General features: G+C 43.1%; 1 protein-coding gene across 2 annotated transcripts in view; it reads left to right on the forward strand.

Moving 5' to 3' along the window:
- The window catches only part of MAPKAPK5 (MAPK activated protein kinase 5), a 75,595-nt gene that overhangs the window by 30,888 nt on the left and 26,645 nt on the right, over nucleotides 1-18,062 (forward strand). For both annotated transcript variants that reach the window (XM_068245691.1, XM_068245702.1), the window contains exons 3-4: nucleotides 5,843-5,918; nucleotides 14,052-14,149. In XM_068245691.1, coding sequence (XP_068101792.1) covers nucleotides 5,843-5,918; nucleotides 14,052-14,149 — 174 coding nt within the window. The remainder of the gene's footprint in view (nucleotides 1-5,842; nucleotides 5,919-14,051; nucleotides 14,150-18,062) is intronic.

Consider the following 18,062-nt stretch of genomic DNA (forward strand, 5'->3'; position numbering starts at 1 on the left):
CTACCGGGCTGCTGCAGATTTCGGATTGCGGATGCGTTTCTGCCTCAATGTTAAGTATAGGAAAAACGCAAACCGCTCTTAAAACCGGCACTTCAGAGCGGTTTGCCAGGCGTTTTTTGTTACAGTAGCTGTTCAGTAACAGCTTACACTGTAACAATATATGAAATCTACTACACCAAAAACGCTTTCCAAAACCGCAAAATGCTAGCTGAAACACTACAGAAAAATAAGAAAAAGCGTTTCAAAATCTGCTAGCATTTTGCGGATCTGCTAGCGGTTTTTGCTGTGCACCAGGCCTAAGTGCTTAAAGGATACCAGAGCTCAAAAAGTTTGGAGAAACGGGGGAAGCAGGCATATACTACCACCTGTCCTTATGCTCACCGCACCCCCCCCCCCCCCCACTCTCCTCTTTGCCCAGCCCCCCTCCCCCCCCCCCCCCCGTAGCTCACCTAAAAGCCCCCCCGGGATCCTCTTCCGGTTGGCCGAGTCAGGCCTTACTGCTCAGGCTCTGGCCGGGCTACCACACGTCCTACAGCGCACACCTGTGGCCGGGAGCACATGGAATGACATCACTGCTTCATGCGCATGATGTCATACGTATGCGCAAAAATCCCTGAGTACATACAACGTTGGGCTGGATTGGGCAATGGTCCTGTGTGCAAGTGAGAGGCCCATTGTCCAATCCAGAGCTGCCAGTATGCTAGTACCGTGCTGCTATTGGGGCCGAAGATGGTTCAAAGCCCCTACATTGTATGCGCAACGTGACAGGCAGCATTTTGGGCCAATAAAAATACATTAAAGGTACTTCACATCACACGCTTGAAGGATCGGACAGTACTTTGAAGGGAGCGCACATAACGTAGGAGTGCATGCTACGCCGCACTACCGCACGTAGGGTGCGCTCGGGGATTTTTAACTTGCGCTGCTCATTTGCTCAAAATGGCGCTGTTAATTGGCACCCTTTAACACCTACAAATGTTTGAGGCGAAGCCTGATAAAAACTGACAATTATAATCCACTAGTAATTTGTGTTATGAGGTCCGTGCGCAGTTTTATTAAATAGTGCTTTTGTTGTACATTTCTTTCCACTCCATATACGATAAAATGTTACTAGCAATAACATTATAAAAAGAACATGGTTTATCTGCGGTTATCCGTACTACCAGCTTACCGTAATTTTGCTAAATGACAGAAATGATTATATTTTTGATATTAAATGGCTATCCATGTAGTTTCATATAGTGTGCAGTTACACATACAGCAACAGTAATGTGGCCTTCATCTATTTATACCAGGGGACAGAATTGCTTCCTTTTCAGGCCAGTCCTGCCATCTGACACATGTATCAGTCTGCTTAGGCAGTGAAACCCTTTCTAATGCATGTTGACCATGCATACCAGCTCTGCAATTGTTTCATAGCTATGTGTCCCAGTGAACGTCACATATCTGTCATTCTAGTGCCAAGTGTCTTGTGATTCTTCCTCCATTTGTTTATGAATTGCTACTGATATCACTCTTTAGCTTTGCTTTTTAAAGAGAATGCACCTGAAAATATGTAATATTTGGCTACTATGGCTTCACAGCACAAAACTGGTTTTCATCAGGCCCTGTTCAACTGTAATCAGTTGCTCTCAGTTATAACTGAAAGAACTGATTTTTCAAAGTAATGCTCATGTTTTCCTATGCACCTTTCACACTTTAAGGGAACCTGAAGTCAGGAATATTATTTAAAATAAACACATTACGTAGCTGCAAATGGATATTACATACTTACCTCACCGTCCGTTCCTCTCAGAAGCTCATCATTTTCTTCTTACAGTGATCTCATCCAGTTCTGACAATATTTTGGCAGAACTGAAATATACCAGTTGCTGTCAGTTATATATCAGCAGCTAAAAACAAGGAACACCAAGAGCCCCAATAGTGTAATATGTACTGGTAAATGGTTACTAGATAGAGTAAATATTAATACTCACAAACCAGGGTTACCATTAGGCAACCACTGTAAAGGCAGGTGGGGAGATTTTCCTGACCCCACTCAAGAATAAGAAGTCGCTCTCTGTAGATGAGAAAAAGGGGTTCAACCCTCCACCCAGGGTGGACTCAATATTATGCAGGAGAACAGAGGCGCCAAAAGGATAAAAGGAAGCTAAATGAGCTTAAAAACCAAATTCTTGGTAAATAGAGGAGGTAGTGGTGGACTTACCTCCTCCAAGTAGACACACAACGACTGTAGTAAACACAGTCAATATATTTTATTTATGAACTCCAAATATGCAACGCGTTTTGCAGGTTTGATCCCGCTTCATCAGGCAATAACAACGGAGCAATAGCATATGTGGTCAGTAGAAGAGCCAGGCAGTAGAAGAGCTCTGTTGCCTGGCTCTTCTACTGACCACATATGCTATTGCTCCGTTGTTATTGCCTGATGAAGCGGGATCAAACCTGCGAAACGCGTTGCATATTTGGAGTTCATAAATAAAATATATTGACTGTGTTTACTACAGTCGTTGTGTGTCTACTTGGAGGAGGTAAGTCCACCACTACCTCCTCTATTTACCAAGAATTTGGTTTTTAAGCTCATTTAGCTTCCTTTTATCCTTTTGGCGCCTCTGTTCTCCTGCATAATATATCAGCAGCTGTCAGTTACAACGGAATGTGCAAGGTAATGTCCATGTTTCCCTATGGCTCAAGTGGGGTATATTACAGTTAAACAGTGCGCTGACCAGGAAGCTGTTATGGGGTAATGGCCATTTTCAAAATGGAAGACCTAGAAATCCATTGATCACACTGAACAAACAGGATGCAGGAGAGGAGAAAGAGATTGAGTAGTAGACTACATGGGAGGTAAGTATGACCTGTGTATGGTTATTTTGACTTTTTTTCAGTTCAGGTTCTCTTTAACACGTTTAAACTGAAATCCTTTTTACAATGCACTGCTATGGAGAAGAAAACAAAAGCGTACCAACTGATTAAGGGCCCGTTTCCACTAGGAGCGGTGCGATGTGGCTACATAGCCGCATCGCACCGCAGGTGCCCTGAAACACATGCACAGCAATGGAAGAGTTTCCACCGCGTGCATGTTGTGTGGAGCAGTGCAGAGCGATCCGTGAATCTGCAGCATGCTGCAGATTCTCGCACGGCCGCAGCTGCGTCCCATCTACACCATTGCAGTGTTCTCCCCAGGATCAATCAGCCGGGCGGAGCGCCCGGGTAAGTTTAATTTCCGCCCGGCTGGTGATTTGCGTGCCCAAGTAAAATAAATTACTGCCCGCGGCTGATGACGCTGTGTCCCTGTCACCGCGAGCCACTCTCGTCGCTGACAAGTGCCCGCCCGGCAGTCAGGATGCGCTGCTTCTCCGCACACGAGATCTCGCGCTTTCCGGCGAGCTCGTGCTTTGATTGGCTCAGCGAATAAGAGGCGTGACCATCAGCGCTGGCCGCCGACTGCAAAGCAGTGTTTCTGAGCTGTGTGTGCAGAGTAGACAGAGACGTCTATTGAGACAGAGGTATGCGCATAGTTCATTCACTGACGGCTGAAGCTGACTCAGTTTCTATATGCAGGCTGTGATTATATATGTATATAGAAGAACATCACAGCCTGCAGATTTTGCGTGCGTAAATCATATCCATGGTCAGCCAGTGAACATCAAAGCCTGCAGATTGTGTGTACAATAATAATAATGTATAATATAGTCTCTCTCTCAATGTTCACTGGCTGACCATGGATATGATTTGATGTGCACGATATCGCGAGGGGGTGGGGGGTGCTGGGGGGGGGGGTAAATGGGGGTGTTGTGTAATATTACAGATAGTGTGGAAGGGCCAAGTATGCAGATTATATTATATTAAAGGAAATGTCCTAGGAGTTAAAGAAACAAAGGTTTACTTCCTCCAGTCGCTGGCAGCCCTCCTGTGCCCTCGCCAGAGCTCTGGTGTCCCAGGCCCCTCCGTTGGCGATGCCGACCTCGCCGGGTCGGCATCTACTGCGCCCTGGTGTCTGCGCTCACACGGTCTGGAGCGTTCTGCGCAAGCGCAGTACTGCCAGACAGGCGAGGTCGCCATCTGAAACGGAGGAAATCCCGGGATACCGGAGCTGCGGCAAGAGCATAGAACGGCTGCCAGGGCCTGGAGAAAGCCCCCGGTAAGTAGATCTTTGTTTTTTAACTCCTTGGACATTTCTTTTAATAAATGATTGTATGTGGCCCCTGCACACTATCTTCAATACCCCACGACCAATGCAACAGGAAACTAAACAGTAAAAGTGGACAGCAATAGAGAGACGAGCACACGCTATGCTGCGGTAGGGCAGCATAGCGTTCTCAGTTAACTTGCGCAGGCCACTAAATTTCCCCGTGCCGACCCACCCGGCTACTTTTTCATACCACCCGGCTGGAAAAAAATTCTGGGGAGAACACTGCATTGACTTCCACATCGTGAGATGCGGAAGTGATGCAGCTAGGTAGCCACATTCACATCATTTAGTAGTGGAAACCGGCCCTAAGTGTAAATGGGAACTTAGCATTTTAAACATTTTACAGTTAGCCTGTGGAAAACTTGACAGTAAACAAGTTTTTTTTCTTAAGCATGGGCTACAGTATTTTACCTGTTTTTTTTGTTGTGTTTGTAGAAAGTAGAACCCTGTAGCATACATATGTGTTTGCATCATTTTTAAAGGGTAATAGAAGGCTGAAAAAAAAGCTGAAGACTTTCATCATACTTAAAGAGAACCTGAGGTGGGTTCTAAGAATCCAGTTAGCACACAGAGACTGGGTCTGCATATAATGCCCAGCCTCTTTTTCTATACTGTTTCCCCCCCCACCAGTCTCCCCCCTGCGCTTTGCTGTGCCCCCATAAATCAAACGCCAAGCTAGCGACACACAGCGTGATTGGAGGGAAGGGACGCAGGCGGGGAGCGGCACTATGGAGGAGGCGGGGGAGCAGCGAGAGTGTCACTTCAGAGGTAAACAGCCTGCTGCTGACACGCTGCATGTCGCTAGCAAGGCGTTTGATTTATGGGGGCACAGCAGAGCGCAGGGGGGAGACTGGGGGGAAACAGTAGAGCAACAGAGGCTGGGTATTATATGCAGACCCAGTCTCTGTGTGCTAATTGGTTTCTTAGAATCCACCTCGGGTTTTCTTTAAGGCGCGCACTTTTGCAAACAACTGGTCCGTCAGAAGAAAAAACAGGTAGGAAGGAAAGGAAACGGTGAATGGTACACACCAATGAATAGAATTACTCAAAAATCTTTTTTATAAAAAGCATATAAATCTTTATTGTATCAAAAATAAAAACTGGTCCGTCAGACCCTCCCATGGGGCAGTCGTTCTGCCGACAGTTGCACGTGAGTACAAGCTGTCGGCAGACTAATAAGACTGCTTTTGACTGATCCGCTCGGCAGGTGGATTGGCAAAGCATTCTTCGTCAGGTAGACGTCACTGGATTCATCTTCCTGCATGGCAAGGTGAGTCCTTGGCTTAATCAAATCTGATTAGAGAGAGATCTGCTGGCTGCCTATACCCCGCAGGCCAATTCCCAATTGATTTCATGTCAAAATTGATCAGGAATATACATTGTGACACTGCATCCGCTGTCCGGACACTGACCCTCTAATATCACATTTTTCCCATGACTTAGGGGTACATTAACAGACGAGAACTGAAATACTCGCCCTTTTCATTGAATGATCATTGATTTTATAGTGCAAAATGATTTTTATCCGCTATGAAATGTACTGCATAATGGTTGTTTAACACCATATTTCTTAGTATTTCTTTAACTTCACCCCAAGAAGCAACATTGCCTGTCTAGACTAAGTGATTCTACATTTTATTGTCTCAGGGTATGTGTGAAAAAATCAACTCAAGAGCGTTTTGCGCTGAAGATTCTTATAGATCGTCCAAAAGCAAGAAATGAGGTGAGTTTTAGTGTGTCTGGGATTTGGAAAGCCTATAAGTGTTTCTCTTCTGCCTCACAAAATTGCTGTTAAAGGAACACTGCAGGTGGTCGGGGGAAAAAAGAGTTGAACTTACCCGGGGCTTCTAATGGTCCCCCGCAGACATGCTGTGCCCGCGCAGCCACTCACCGATGCTCCGGCCCCGCCTCCGGTTCACTTCCGGAATTTCAGACTTTAAAACCACTGCGCCCGCATTGCCGTGTCCTCGCTCCCGCTGATGTCACCAGGAGCATACTGCGCAAGCCCAGTATGGTCTGTGCATGTACGCGCACTGGTGACATCAGCGGGAGCGAGGACACAGCCACGCAGGTGCAGTGGTTTTCAGACTTCAAAGTCTAAAATTCCAGAAGTGAACCGGAGGCGGGGCCAGAGCATCGGTAAGTGGCTGCGCAGGCACAGGATGTCTGCCGGGGACCATTAGAAGCCCAGGGTAAGTTCAACTCCTTTTCCCCCGACCCCTCCACTACAGTGTTCCTTTAATGCTTTGGGAACTAGGTGTAGGATGCATGCAGTATGGGGATTGGAGAACGTTACATTTCTGTGTTCATACACTTTATGCACTGCACTTTTATAGAAGTATACCTTTCCGTGTTCACTCCATCCATAAGGGAGGTCCCTGACACACCAAACAGCATTTTGCGGGTTGTTTTCATTCTTTAAAAAACGCCCCCATTGACTTACATTAAAATCACAGTAAAATCATGGGTTTTACAGCGATCTTTAAAAAAAATTCGTCCGTGGCAAAATCGCTGCAGTTTTACAGCGATTTTAAAGCGGGTACAAGATGAAAAACTAACTACAACAAGTAACTTATCTATATATCTTATCTAAAGTTTAGATAGTTTACACAGCATATCTAGCTGCAAACAGTTTGGTTATTTATTCCTGTGATACAATGAGGGCAGCCATGTCGTGATTGTCACAGGCTAAGAGCTGGAGATCAGCTTGCCTGTGTGTAAATTCAGTCCCCTCTCCTCCTCCTCCCCTCTGCCTCTGAAATCAATGGCTAGTAACACCTCCCCCTCCTCCTGCCCAGACTGATCTCCTGTAAGCCCTTGCTACTGTCTGAAAATGCCAAGGCACCGTGAAAAGCTGTGGGTGAGGCTTGTTTAGTTTATAGGGAATTAGAGTATTAAAACATAACAAAAAAAAGTATTTAGCTTGAGGAATGCCCTATAAACTATATGAAAGGAACACAATTATGCAATGAGTAAAAGTTTATCTCTGATCCACTTTAATTTAAGTCAATGGAGGCAGTTTAAAAAAAAAAAAATGAAAACGACCAGCAAAACGCTGTTTGGTGTGTCAGGGCCTGGAGAGAAGCAGTGGGAATCATCCCTTAGGTGTTCCTAGGCCTTAATGTTCCATCAAAATTTTGCTATCATGCTCTGTTATTTGCTGACCCTGCAGACCTGACCTAAATTTATAACACTAGTGATTATTTGTTAAAGAAAAGTGATTGCAGTTAGGTGGTAAGAGTTTGTATAACTTGCCTGGGTTGTACCAGACCACAGCTAGTACCGCTAGAAAGTGAGTAAAATTATTGTAGCATGTATTCACCTGTAGAGAAAACTTTTTGTAATAAAATTTAGGACTAACTATATTTATTAGGGAACATAAGATGCAGTGGCGTAGCAATAGGGGTTGCAGAGATGGCAACCTCATCGGGCCCTTGGATCAGAGAGGTTCCCGGGAGTAATCTCTCAAGCACAGTGTTGGTTCTCTATTGGCCCTGTGTTGGTAATAATCACTTCGATAGATGCTTTAAATAGTAGTAATCATTAACAAACTGTTTCCCATCCCCTACTTGCACCTCTGACACTGTTGTTGTCCTTTGCAGGTTGTGGTGCGCCATATCAATTGTTGTGTATAGAGTGCTTGAGAGGTCCCAATTAAACTTACACTGGGGCCCATAGCTCCTTAGCTACGCCACTGATGAGACTGGATTTTTGGCAAGAATTGTGCACTGCAGGTCTTACACAGGTCTGTAATTATAAAGCTGATGATTTGTTAACCTCTCAGCAATCCTTACTTTAGTCTGCAATGACCCAGACAAGGGTTGCAGCCATTTGCCACCTAATGACAAACTATTATTAATAAATCTAGACCATGTTTTAGGCAGGAAGCATACTTATTTGAATTGCAGGTGTCACCTTTAAAGGGAAGGTTCGCGCATAATAGAAAAAACAAACTGCACTTACCTGGGGCTTCTTCCAGCTCCTGGTAGTCGATCGGTGCCCTCGCCGCAGCTCCTCTCCCTCCCGGCGTCCAGCGGTGAAGAAGCCGACCTCGCCAGGTCGGCTTCGGGGTCGGCTTCCATGCGCTCCATGGCAGGGGGTCACGTGGTGTAGGGATGTCATCGGATCTCTACTGCGCTGGCGCAGAACTACTGCGCCTGCGCAGTAGAGACCTGATGACGTCACTTACACCACATGACCCGCGCCGTGGAGTGCACATGACGCCGACCTGGCGAGGTCAGCTTCTTCACCGCTGGACGCCGCGAGGGAGAGGAGCTGCGGCGAGGGCTCTGATCGATTACCAGGAGCTGGAAGAAGCCCCAGGTAATTGCAGTTTGTTTTTTCTATTATGGGCGGATCTTCCCTTTAACCATGGAACCTTTTATCTCTGAAGTACACTTCTATAGATGTAAAGCCTTCTACACACTCTTGACTGCAATCACCCATAATGAACAAGGAAGGATAGGTTGGCAGAGTATTCTGGGGAAAAAAATTATGATTCAAAATGACTCAAAAAGACAATTATCATCATCCATGTAGACCGATCCATCTTGGTGGATCCGTTCGGACAATAATCAGTGTTAATTGTTTGAAAATTGTTTGTATCGGATGGTGATTAACGATTACTTAATTTAAAAACCTTGCATGTGGCTAGTAGCATACCTCCAGGCAGGGGCGTAGCAATACTTGATGTGTGCACAATTAACTTTTGTTTCTCCACCTCTCACTTTGTCTCAGTGGTCTTGAACATATACACAGTGTTCATTGCATGGAAATGGAAATTGCCCAGTCAACTTATATCCATAGGGTAGGTCGGGGGCCATTGTTCAAGAATTTCTAGATCTGCTTCCAGGTCCTTAATTCTGAGCTTCTGTTAACAATCAGTTTGGTAGAGCATCGTTGTGCCGTTGCTGTCGGACGTCATTTGTCACATTTGCCAGGGATCTTCTTTTTTTTTTTTTTTTTTTTTTTTTGTCAAGATTGGTCAGATTGTGGTCAAGTATGTGTATGAAGCCTGAGGTTTAGTTTGTGGTTCTTAATAGAACATAGGATGTAGGACGGGTTTGATGCTGAATAGAGTACTGGTTAAGGGCACTGCCTTTGACAGTGGAGACCAGGGTTCGAACCCTGGCTAGGGTCAGTACCTATTCAGTAAGGAGTTCAAGGCAAGACTCCCTAACACTGTAGGGTGGCCTCCGGAGCGCGTCCCAGTGGCTGCAGCTCTTGAGCGCTTTGAGTCCGACAGGAGAAAAGCGCTATATAAATGTTCGGATTATTATTATTAATCACCCGACCACATTAAGAAATTAGTACAAAAGCACAAACTGCATTATCCTAGGATGAAGTGAGGGTCCGCTGTTGTTCTGAAGGGCACATTATAATCCAGATCATTCCTTGGTCTAAACAAGTGCCTGAAATGGGTATCTGTCATGTTTATGATTAGCTTTAAAAGGTTACAATTTTCCTCTGCATATTATTATAATTTAATATTTATCCTATCCATTTCAACACCATCCATTTTCACGTAAAAAAAAAAATCCCTTTTCTTTGTAGACCATATTAATTTGTATCAAATGTATCAAATCTTGTACTTAAAACAGACCTGAGCCCTGTATGTATATTTTCTTTTACTTAGGAAATAATTAAAGTGGATCCGAGATAAACTTTTACACATTGCATAATTGTGTTCCTTTCCTATAGTTTATAGGGCATTCCTCAAGCCAAATACTTTTTTTTTGTTTTGTTATAATACTCTAATTCCCTATAAACTTAACAAGCCTCGCCCACAGCTTTTCAGAGAGCCTTGGCACTCAGTCCCAGGTAGCAAGGGCTTATGGGAGCTCAGTCTGGGCAGGAGGAGCAGAGGCAGAGGGGAGGAGGGAGGAGTGAAATTTTCCACAGGCTTAGGGCTGGAGATGCTACCAACTTGCCTCAGTGTTGTGTGGCAAACTGAACATGGCTGCCCTCATTGTATCACAGCAATAAATGATCATAAACTTTTGAAGCATTTTTGCAGCTAGATTTGCTGTGTAAACTATCTAAACTTTAGATAAGATATATAGACAAGTTACTTGTTCTAGTTACTTGTTCATCTCGGATCCGCTTTAATTCTAAAATGTCTGCCATTCCCTCCTCTGCTGTGGCCAAAAAGCATCACTTTCTCATATCTATATGGATGGAGCCACATTTTCCTCCACAGGTTCTCTGGGTAGCTGCAGATGTGTAATCTTCAATAAGAGAGACTGGAAACCCTAGCACCTGGCAGCTAATGTTGCGTTAATTTAGTCATGGCTTTAGTCGCACGCGGGGTGGTGAGGACCTGTCTCGAGCTGCATGTTTGTAAACCTTAATCAAAAACTACTTTTTATTTTGGCACAACTGAATTGTTACATACATTTTATTTGAAGCCGCGGAAAAATATTTCTTCTACTCCTCTAGTAACTTGTGCACATCCAGTAAAAGGAGTATGCAGATATGCTGTCCCTATAACATGGAATAAAGCATCCTTATGCTTCAGAGTTAAACTGTCTTATGCCAGTTCCAAAAGACAAGTTTACAAGGTATGGCTGGATTCACAGTGGTCAGTTGCATAACACATGCTTTATGAGTGTGAACTCAGGACATAGACGTTAATCGCCGGTGTTCAGCGAGTTAGAATAATGCGATCAGTTACATTACAGAAATGTGAACAGGCCCATAGAATTGTATAGACATTGGGTTGGCATGCAGAATTATTCTGCAATGCAACTGATCACTGTGAACTAGCCCTTAAGGACCACTTTTGTGAAAAAATGCAAAGTTTAAAATACACGTGCATACATAAAAAAATGTACCGTACTTTTGTCCCTGTGTAAATTGCTCTATCAATTACTTTTTCCTATGTCACTATTACTTACAATTTGTTGTAAAAATCTGGTTTTGGACTAGTCTATCTCCTTAGCGAAGGTCCTCCGTATCCTTCTACAAAACCACTCAATGGATCTATATGAAGAAGCTAGCACATACATGTCAAACATGGCAACATGGTGTTGAGAGTGCACTGCTCAGGACTACCAGTGTGTCCTGGCTTGTGGAGCGGAGCGTTCAAGCAGCGTGTCAGGGGTGCAATGATCTGAGTGTTCTTTCTGTGTGGCAATCACTGTCTGTCTGACACCATCTAGTGACATCTTGAGACACACCTGCACCATCCTTGGGGCCCATCTGACTAAGTGGAGGTGGGCTGACTTGTACTGGGGGAACATCTGGCTACTGTGGAGAGAACTATGCTAGGGAGGGGGCTTATACGTGAGTCAATCACTTTTTCTTGGTTACTGGGGGAAAAGTGGGTACCTACTGTGACAGCAATCTAGAAAAAGTAATGTATAGTGTGTACTTTACTTATTGTAACACAAATGTACGTTTGATATATATGTATGTATGTATACACATGTATGTTGTTTTTTCTTTTTTGTTTGTGATAGGGGTCCTTAAAGTGGTCTGAACACGTAATATTGCTGTTTACAAATTACAAGTTTCCAAAGTGTATATTTTCTTACTCTGAAAGCCAGCATTGCATTTTATTATTTTTCTATTATAACGATCTTAACTTTTAACCACTTTACCACCAGGGGCTTAGAAACACGTACCGCCCCTGGTGGTACTGCCGCTGTCCGCGCTCCTGCACGCTCATGCACGCCGCCGCCCGCTCGCTTGGAGATCAATGAAAGGGAAAAAACATTCCCGTTCATTGATCTCAGCCCCCCAGCAATGATCGGCTGCTTCTATGAGAAGCAAGCGCGATCATTGTGCTTTTCCCAGCCTTATTGTGCTTCCTGTAAGCGTACTTCCGGGTGCTTCCTGTAAGCGTACTTCCGGACGCTTACAGGTCGCATGAACAAACAATTACTGTGGCCATCTTGTGGCCAAATAGTAAAACTACGTCTAAAAACATTTTTCATAAATACCTAGTTCTATATTATAAATTAACTCATTACCTCCCAAAAATACATAAATTGTTACCTTAGGGACTGAACTCTTTAAGTATTTATGTTAAGAGGGTATAACACTGTTACTTTATAAACTATGGGCTTGTAATTAGGGATGGACGCAAAACTGAAAAAAAATGCACCTTTATTTCCAAATAAAATATTGACGCCAAACATTGTTACATAGTTACATAGTTATTTTGGTTGAAAAAAGACATACGTCCATCGAGTTCAACCAGTACAAAGTACAACTCCAGGGACAGGGTGATAGGGACATAATTTAAACAGTGTAATAACCGGGACAAATGGGCAAATACAATACGTGGGTTTTAATTATGGAGGCATGTATTATTTTGAAACTATAATGGCAGAAAACGGAGACATTTTTTCTGTTTTTTTTCTTATTCTTCCTGTTAAAATGCATTTACGGTAAAGTAGCTCTTAGCAAAATGTACTAAACACTTGACCACCATGCGGGATATCACCATAGAATCAGGTCCTGTCTCACCTATATATAATATTTAAACACCCAAAAATTCATAGGGAGCCTGGACTACCAATATATAAACTTTTATTTACCAATTTTACAAAAGACCACGGAAAATTCCCTAATTTTCCGTGGTCTTTTGTATAATTGGTAAATAAAAGTTTATATATTGGTAGTCCAGGCTCCCTATGAATTTTTTGGTCTTAGCAAAATGTACCACCCAAAGAAAGCCTAATTGGTGGCAGAAAAAACAAAATATAGATCAGTTCATTGTGATAAAGTTATAGACACATGAATGGAAGGAGCGCTGAAAGGTGCAAATTGCTCTGGTGGTTAAGGAGCTATTCTGAGCTCTGTGTGTGCCTGAAGCAGAGACAGTTTCTCAGAGAGTGTTTGTTTACGTTCCAGTGTTTTTACATTTGTGTTTAACAAGTAAAAAAGACAATGTTATCTACAGTTTGGATGCAGATTTGAAGCTGAAAAGCAGGAGAAAATGCTTTGTTTAACCATTTCAGTGATTTTTTTTCTGGGATAGTAGCTTTCAAGCTGTGAGGAATCTTTTATAACAAAGTAGAAATGCTGGCTTTCAGACCACTTTAACCACCCTGGCGTTCTGATAAGATCGCCAGGGAGGCTGCGGGAGGATTTTTAAAAAAAAAAAAAAAAAACTATTCCATGCAGCCAACTGAAAGTTGGCTGCATGAAAGCCCACTAGAGGGCGCTCCGGAGGCGTTCTTCGGATCGCCTCCGGCGCCCAGAATAAACAAGGAAGGCCGCAATGAGCGGCCTTCCTTGTTTTGCTTAGATCGTCGCCATAGCGACGAGCGGAGTGACGTCATCGACGTCAGCCGACGTCCTGACGTCAGCCGCCTCCGATCCAGCCCTTAGCGCTGGCTGGAACTTTTTGTTCCGGCTACGCTGGGCTCAGGCGGCTGGTGGGACCCTCTTTCGCCGCTGCTCGCGGCGGATCGCCGCAGAGCGGCGGCGATCGGGCAGCACACGCGGCTGGCAAAGTGCCGGCTGCGTGTGCTGCACTTTATTTGAAGAAAATCGGCCCAGCAGGGCCTGAGCGGCAGCCTCCGGCGGTGATGGACGAGCTGAGCTCGTCCATACCGCCCGGCTGGTTAAATACGACTGCTACATTCATAGTTTACAAATTTTCAAACTTGAAAGGATTCTGGTATATTAGCAGGATAACTAATTGATGCAAGTTTTGACATGAAATAATAAATTAAGTTGCCATCCCATAATACAAAAGCACTAGTGCTGATTTATAAAATCCTTTTTTTTTTTTTAAACAAATTGTTAAAAACAGAACATCTTTCAGAAGTGCTGTAATGTGATGAGGCTATAGTTGAAACTTGAATTTGACCAATAACATTAATGTTTTTGTTTTTTCTCAAAGGTACGACTACATATGCTGTGTGCTGCACATTCAAACATTGTACAAATCAGCGACGTTTATGCAAACAGCGTCCAGTTTCCCCATGAATCTAGTCCCAGGTAAGACCAGACAGGTTCACATTGGTGGCAGTCATTTCAGCCACTGTGACTTTTGTGTATGTGATTCCTTCTTTTTGATTATGTTTACTTTTATTCTTTTGCAGAAGGGTGAGAACCAATTATTTATCCTGTAGCTGAATGTAAGATAATGTTAGTAGGATGACCTAGTTAACAATTCATTATCCTTCTATTCTATTGTATTTCTGTATTACATGACATTGCATATTGCTACAATTCTTCCTTTTTTTTCTTTAAATCTAAATGGCATTTTGAAATCCACTTGTGTTTGCCTCTCAGATAAGGTTAAGTAAAGTCTATTTCCCTTTGCTGGACAAGTACTTCTGGTGTTTGATGCTAGCAATACCTTCTCATACAACCATTATTATGAAAGAAACCATTATCTTACTTGGCACTATACAGAACAAGATTTAAATAGAAAAGTGACCACTGATACATGCACAGTACATACATAATACAGATGACTACATGAATAAATGGCAAATGCGTACTTTGAGGCAGAACATGTAAAACTGTGACAACAAACAGAGGCGCCCTGCCCTAATGCGCTAGCAATCTAGCATGTTACGGATTATGTAAAAAATATATATTTTTAAAATCTTAAGCTAGCCTTGGACATCAGATAGCAGTTGGATGCCCAAGCTTGCTCTTATTGTTGTAAGTTCTTTCTTATGAATGATATTTACATGAGCTTAAACACAGCTTGTAAACTGGGATTGCCTTGGGATATTGATATTTCCTTTTAAAATAATACCAGTTGTCTGACTCCCCTGCTGATCCTGTGTCTCCATTACTTTTAGCCACAGCCCCTCAACAAGCATGCAGATCAGGTGCTCTGACTGAAGTCAAACTGGATTAGCTGCATGCTTGTTTCAGGTGTGTGACTCAGCCAAAGAGATCAGCAGCGCTGACAAGCAGCTGGTATTGTTTAAAAGAAAACATCCATATCCCTCTCAGTTAAAGAGAAACTCCGACCAAGAATTGAACTTTATCCCAATCAGTAGCTGATACCCACTTTTACATGAAAAATATAATGATTTTCACAAACAGACCATCAGGGGGCGCTGTATGACTGATTTTGTGCTGAAACCCCTCCCACAAGAGGCTCTGGTACCGTACGGTACTCTGGGCAAACTGCCACAATGTAACAATGACACACACAGGAAATGGCTGTTTATAGCTGTCTGTTAAAGCCAGAACAGCTACATAATCTGCCCACAGTAACAATGTCACCATGTAATACATGTCAGAATGTGAATCTGGGAGAGGAAAGATTTTACAATGAGCAAACTCTGACTAAATCATGTATACATAATTATTGTAAAAATTAAGCACCTTTTTATATTAAATTATTTTCACTGGAGTTCCTCTTTAAGGTTCCCTTTAAAGGGACTCCGAGCAGTGCAGAAACTATGGAAAGATGCATATCATTTTAAAGCTCTCTTTCTCCTCTTTCCAATGATATATAAACCACCGCCCTACGCCTTTTAGTTTTCACTATTTTCGCGATTGAAATTGCCGCGGCCGCGATTTCAATCACGAAAATAGAGAAAACTAAAAGGCGTAGGGCGATGATTTAGGTGTCGCCAGAAAGAGGAGAAAGAGAGCTTTAAAATGATATGCATCTTTCCATAGTTTCTGCACTGCTCGGAGTCCCTTTAAGGTTACAAAGGTGTGTCATACAGCAAATGTCTGGTGAATTAAAAAAAAAAAAATCTTAAGCCCCGTACACATGCTCGATTAAAGTCGTCTTAGGCGGCCGATAATGACCGCCTCTGCCAGGCGGATCACCTTAGCTGAGCGACGACTGGTACCTTTTTTGTCACCGTTTGCCCTGCCCACCATGTGACATCATATCAACGCCACTCTGTTGGCCCTCCGCTCCTCACATAGCAACGGAACGCTTAGTCAGCTGTACAGCTGACACCGCATCTCTACAGCTCAGGCCTAGCGATTGATGCCCAAGGGATCGGGCGACATGAATCAAGAGTGTGTACGGGCCTTTAGGCTCCTTTCACACTATAAATATTACGTTGCGATGCAATTGTATTTTAGTCCGATTGCAACATACCCGAAAAGTCGCATTGCACATTAACAGCGGTTCCATCCAGTGAGGTGTACAGTACAACGAAGGTATGCCTCACTGCCACTGTAAACGCGCATATTACCCTGTAAACACACAGCATGAAGTGCGGGCTCGCCACATTGCGTTGTTTTGATAGCCCCATATTGGGATGCAATGATATTTTCTGTTGCGACGGGCTGCAACATAGTGTGAAAGAAATCTGAGTTACGAATGTTCACAGTGTGGTCATAAGTGGCCTTTTAGAAAAACCAGTAGCTTTTCTATTCTGGGCACCGTACTAAACATAAATCCTTAACATCTAGACCTTGCCTATGCTTTTAATGACTGTCTCTTTATAGAATCTCTTTCCAAATATCCTAACATAGTTTCCAATTGAGCGAGGTGAAAATGCAGCTGCTATGGACCACTTCTGCCTTTGCAGAGGAGTACCAATCTGCTAACCTCTTCAGAGCTAGAGAAGCTATTTTCTATCTCCAGTTTGGAACTGTTATATAATAAGGTATTGAGATTGAAGGGAATGCCAGTAACAGGCGTCCTACTTTTTACCCTAAATTAAGTCATGTACGGTAAATATTTTGCCGCGTGACTGTCATTTTAAGCATGGCTTAAGCATGGCTGGGGAGGTTTTTAATCTTCTTGTTTTCTGATGTGTATGGAGCTGTGTTTTATAAGATATTTTAGCTGACCAGTGAGGAGAGGAAAAAGCAGGGGTTGTTTCCTGGACATACTAAGGAGGAGCTGTGCGCTAGTTGGTTGCTCAGCCCTTTACACAGTAGATGGGAACTTACAAATCAATGTGTGAAGTAAAGTGGAAAACATTGCCACGGGTACCTCAAATGTCATTAGGAATTAACCTGTCCATTACTTTCCTATGTTCAGTGTTTCTTTTTAATTTTGACTGAACAAGGATGATTCTCAAATTCATTTTCAGAATAGTCGCCTTTCAACGAGAAAATCCTCTGGAGCTTTAAAATCCACTGGGGATTTTTCTATATTAAAATAAACCTGAGATTGAGAAAAGAAGTTGACTTTTACTTACCTGGGGCTTTTTTCCAGCACCCTGTAATCTTTGAGTCACCTAGGTAGTTATTTATTTATTTTTTGTATGTTAAATACCTATGTTTATTATAAATATCGCAGTAGCCCCCTAGTATTCAAATCTAGAAACGTGAAAGGGGGTATTGTTGTGTTTTCGTTTTTGTTTTTTTTATTGTCAGTATGATATATTCAGCCTCACAGTTTTTTCAACTCCTCAGCAAAAAGGGAAAAAAAATCAAAAATGAAATCTCAGTATATTCTAAAAGGTGACTTATTCAGTATTGTCAGGTGAGGGTTTATGCAGTTTTAGTGTAGAACCTACAACATAATGGAGGTGGCCATTTTTACCTGGAATTAACAGGTTGTTAATTCATAAATGGACTTGTGATATTTCTGAGCCATAAAAGTGTTGTCTATGTCCCTGCTAAATCACCAACAATGCATAGAACATCCGTTTATTGCCCTAAAATCTTTTTGCGCAGATCATTCGAGTGTAATCGTCGTTGGAGCCCTTCTCCTTTGTTCCAAATACCTTTAGTCACGACTTTACAAATGGTTGCCTCCAATGTTTGTAGATTGCCACGTGTAACCAGCAGTACCAGCCTGCTTTCACACACACTGCATTGAACACAATTAGAATGTAAGACATTTTAAGGAGGGTTGATTCTAGTACTGCTGGAAGAGAAGTGCCAGTGCTGTCAATCTGGGGTGCAACCTTTACCAAAACCAATTATCCACGCAATAAATGGGGATGGCAATAAGGCAAGGTTG

Source organism: Hyperolius riggenbachi, chromosome 1 (assembly GCF_040937935.1).
Source record: "Hyperolius riggenbachi isolate aHypRig1 chromosome 1, aHypRig1.pri, whole genome shotgun sequence".
In the NCBI taxonomy this organism is placed as follows: Eukaryota; Metazoa; Chordata; class Amphibia; order Anura; family Hyperoliidae; genus Hyperolius; species Hyperolius riggenbachi.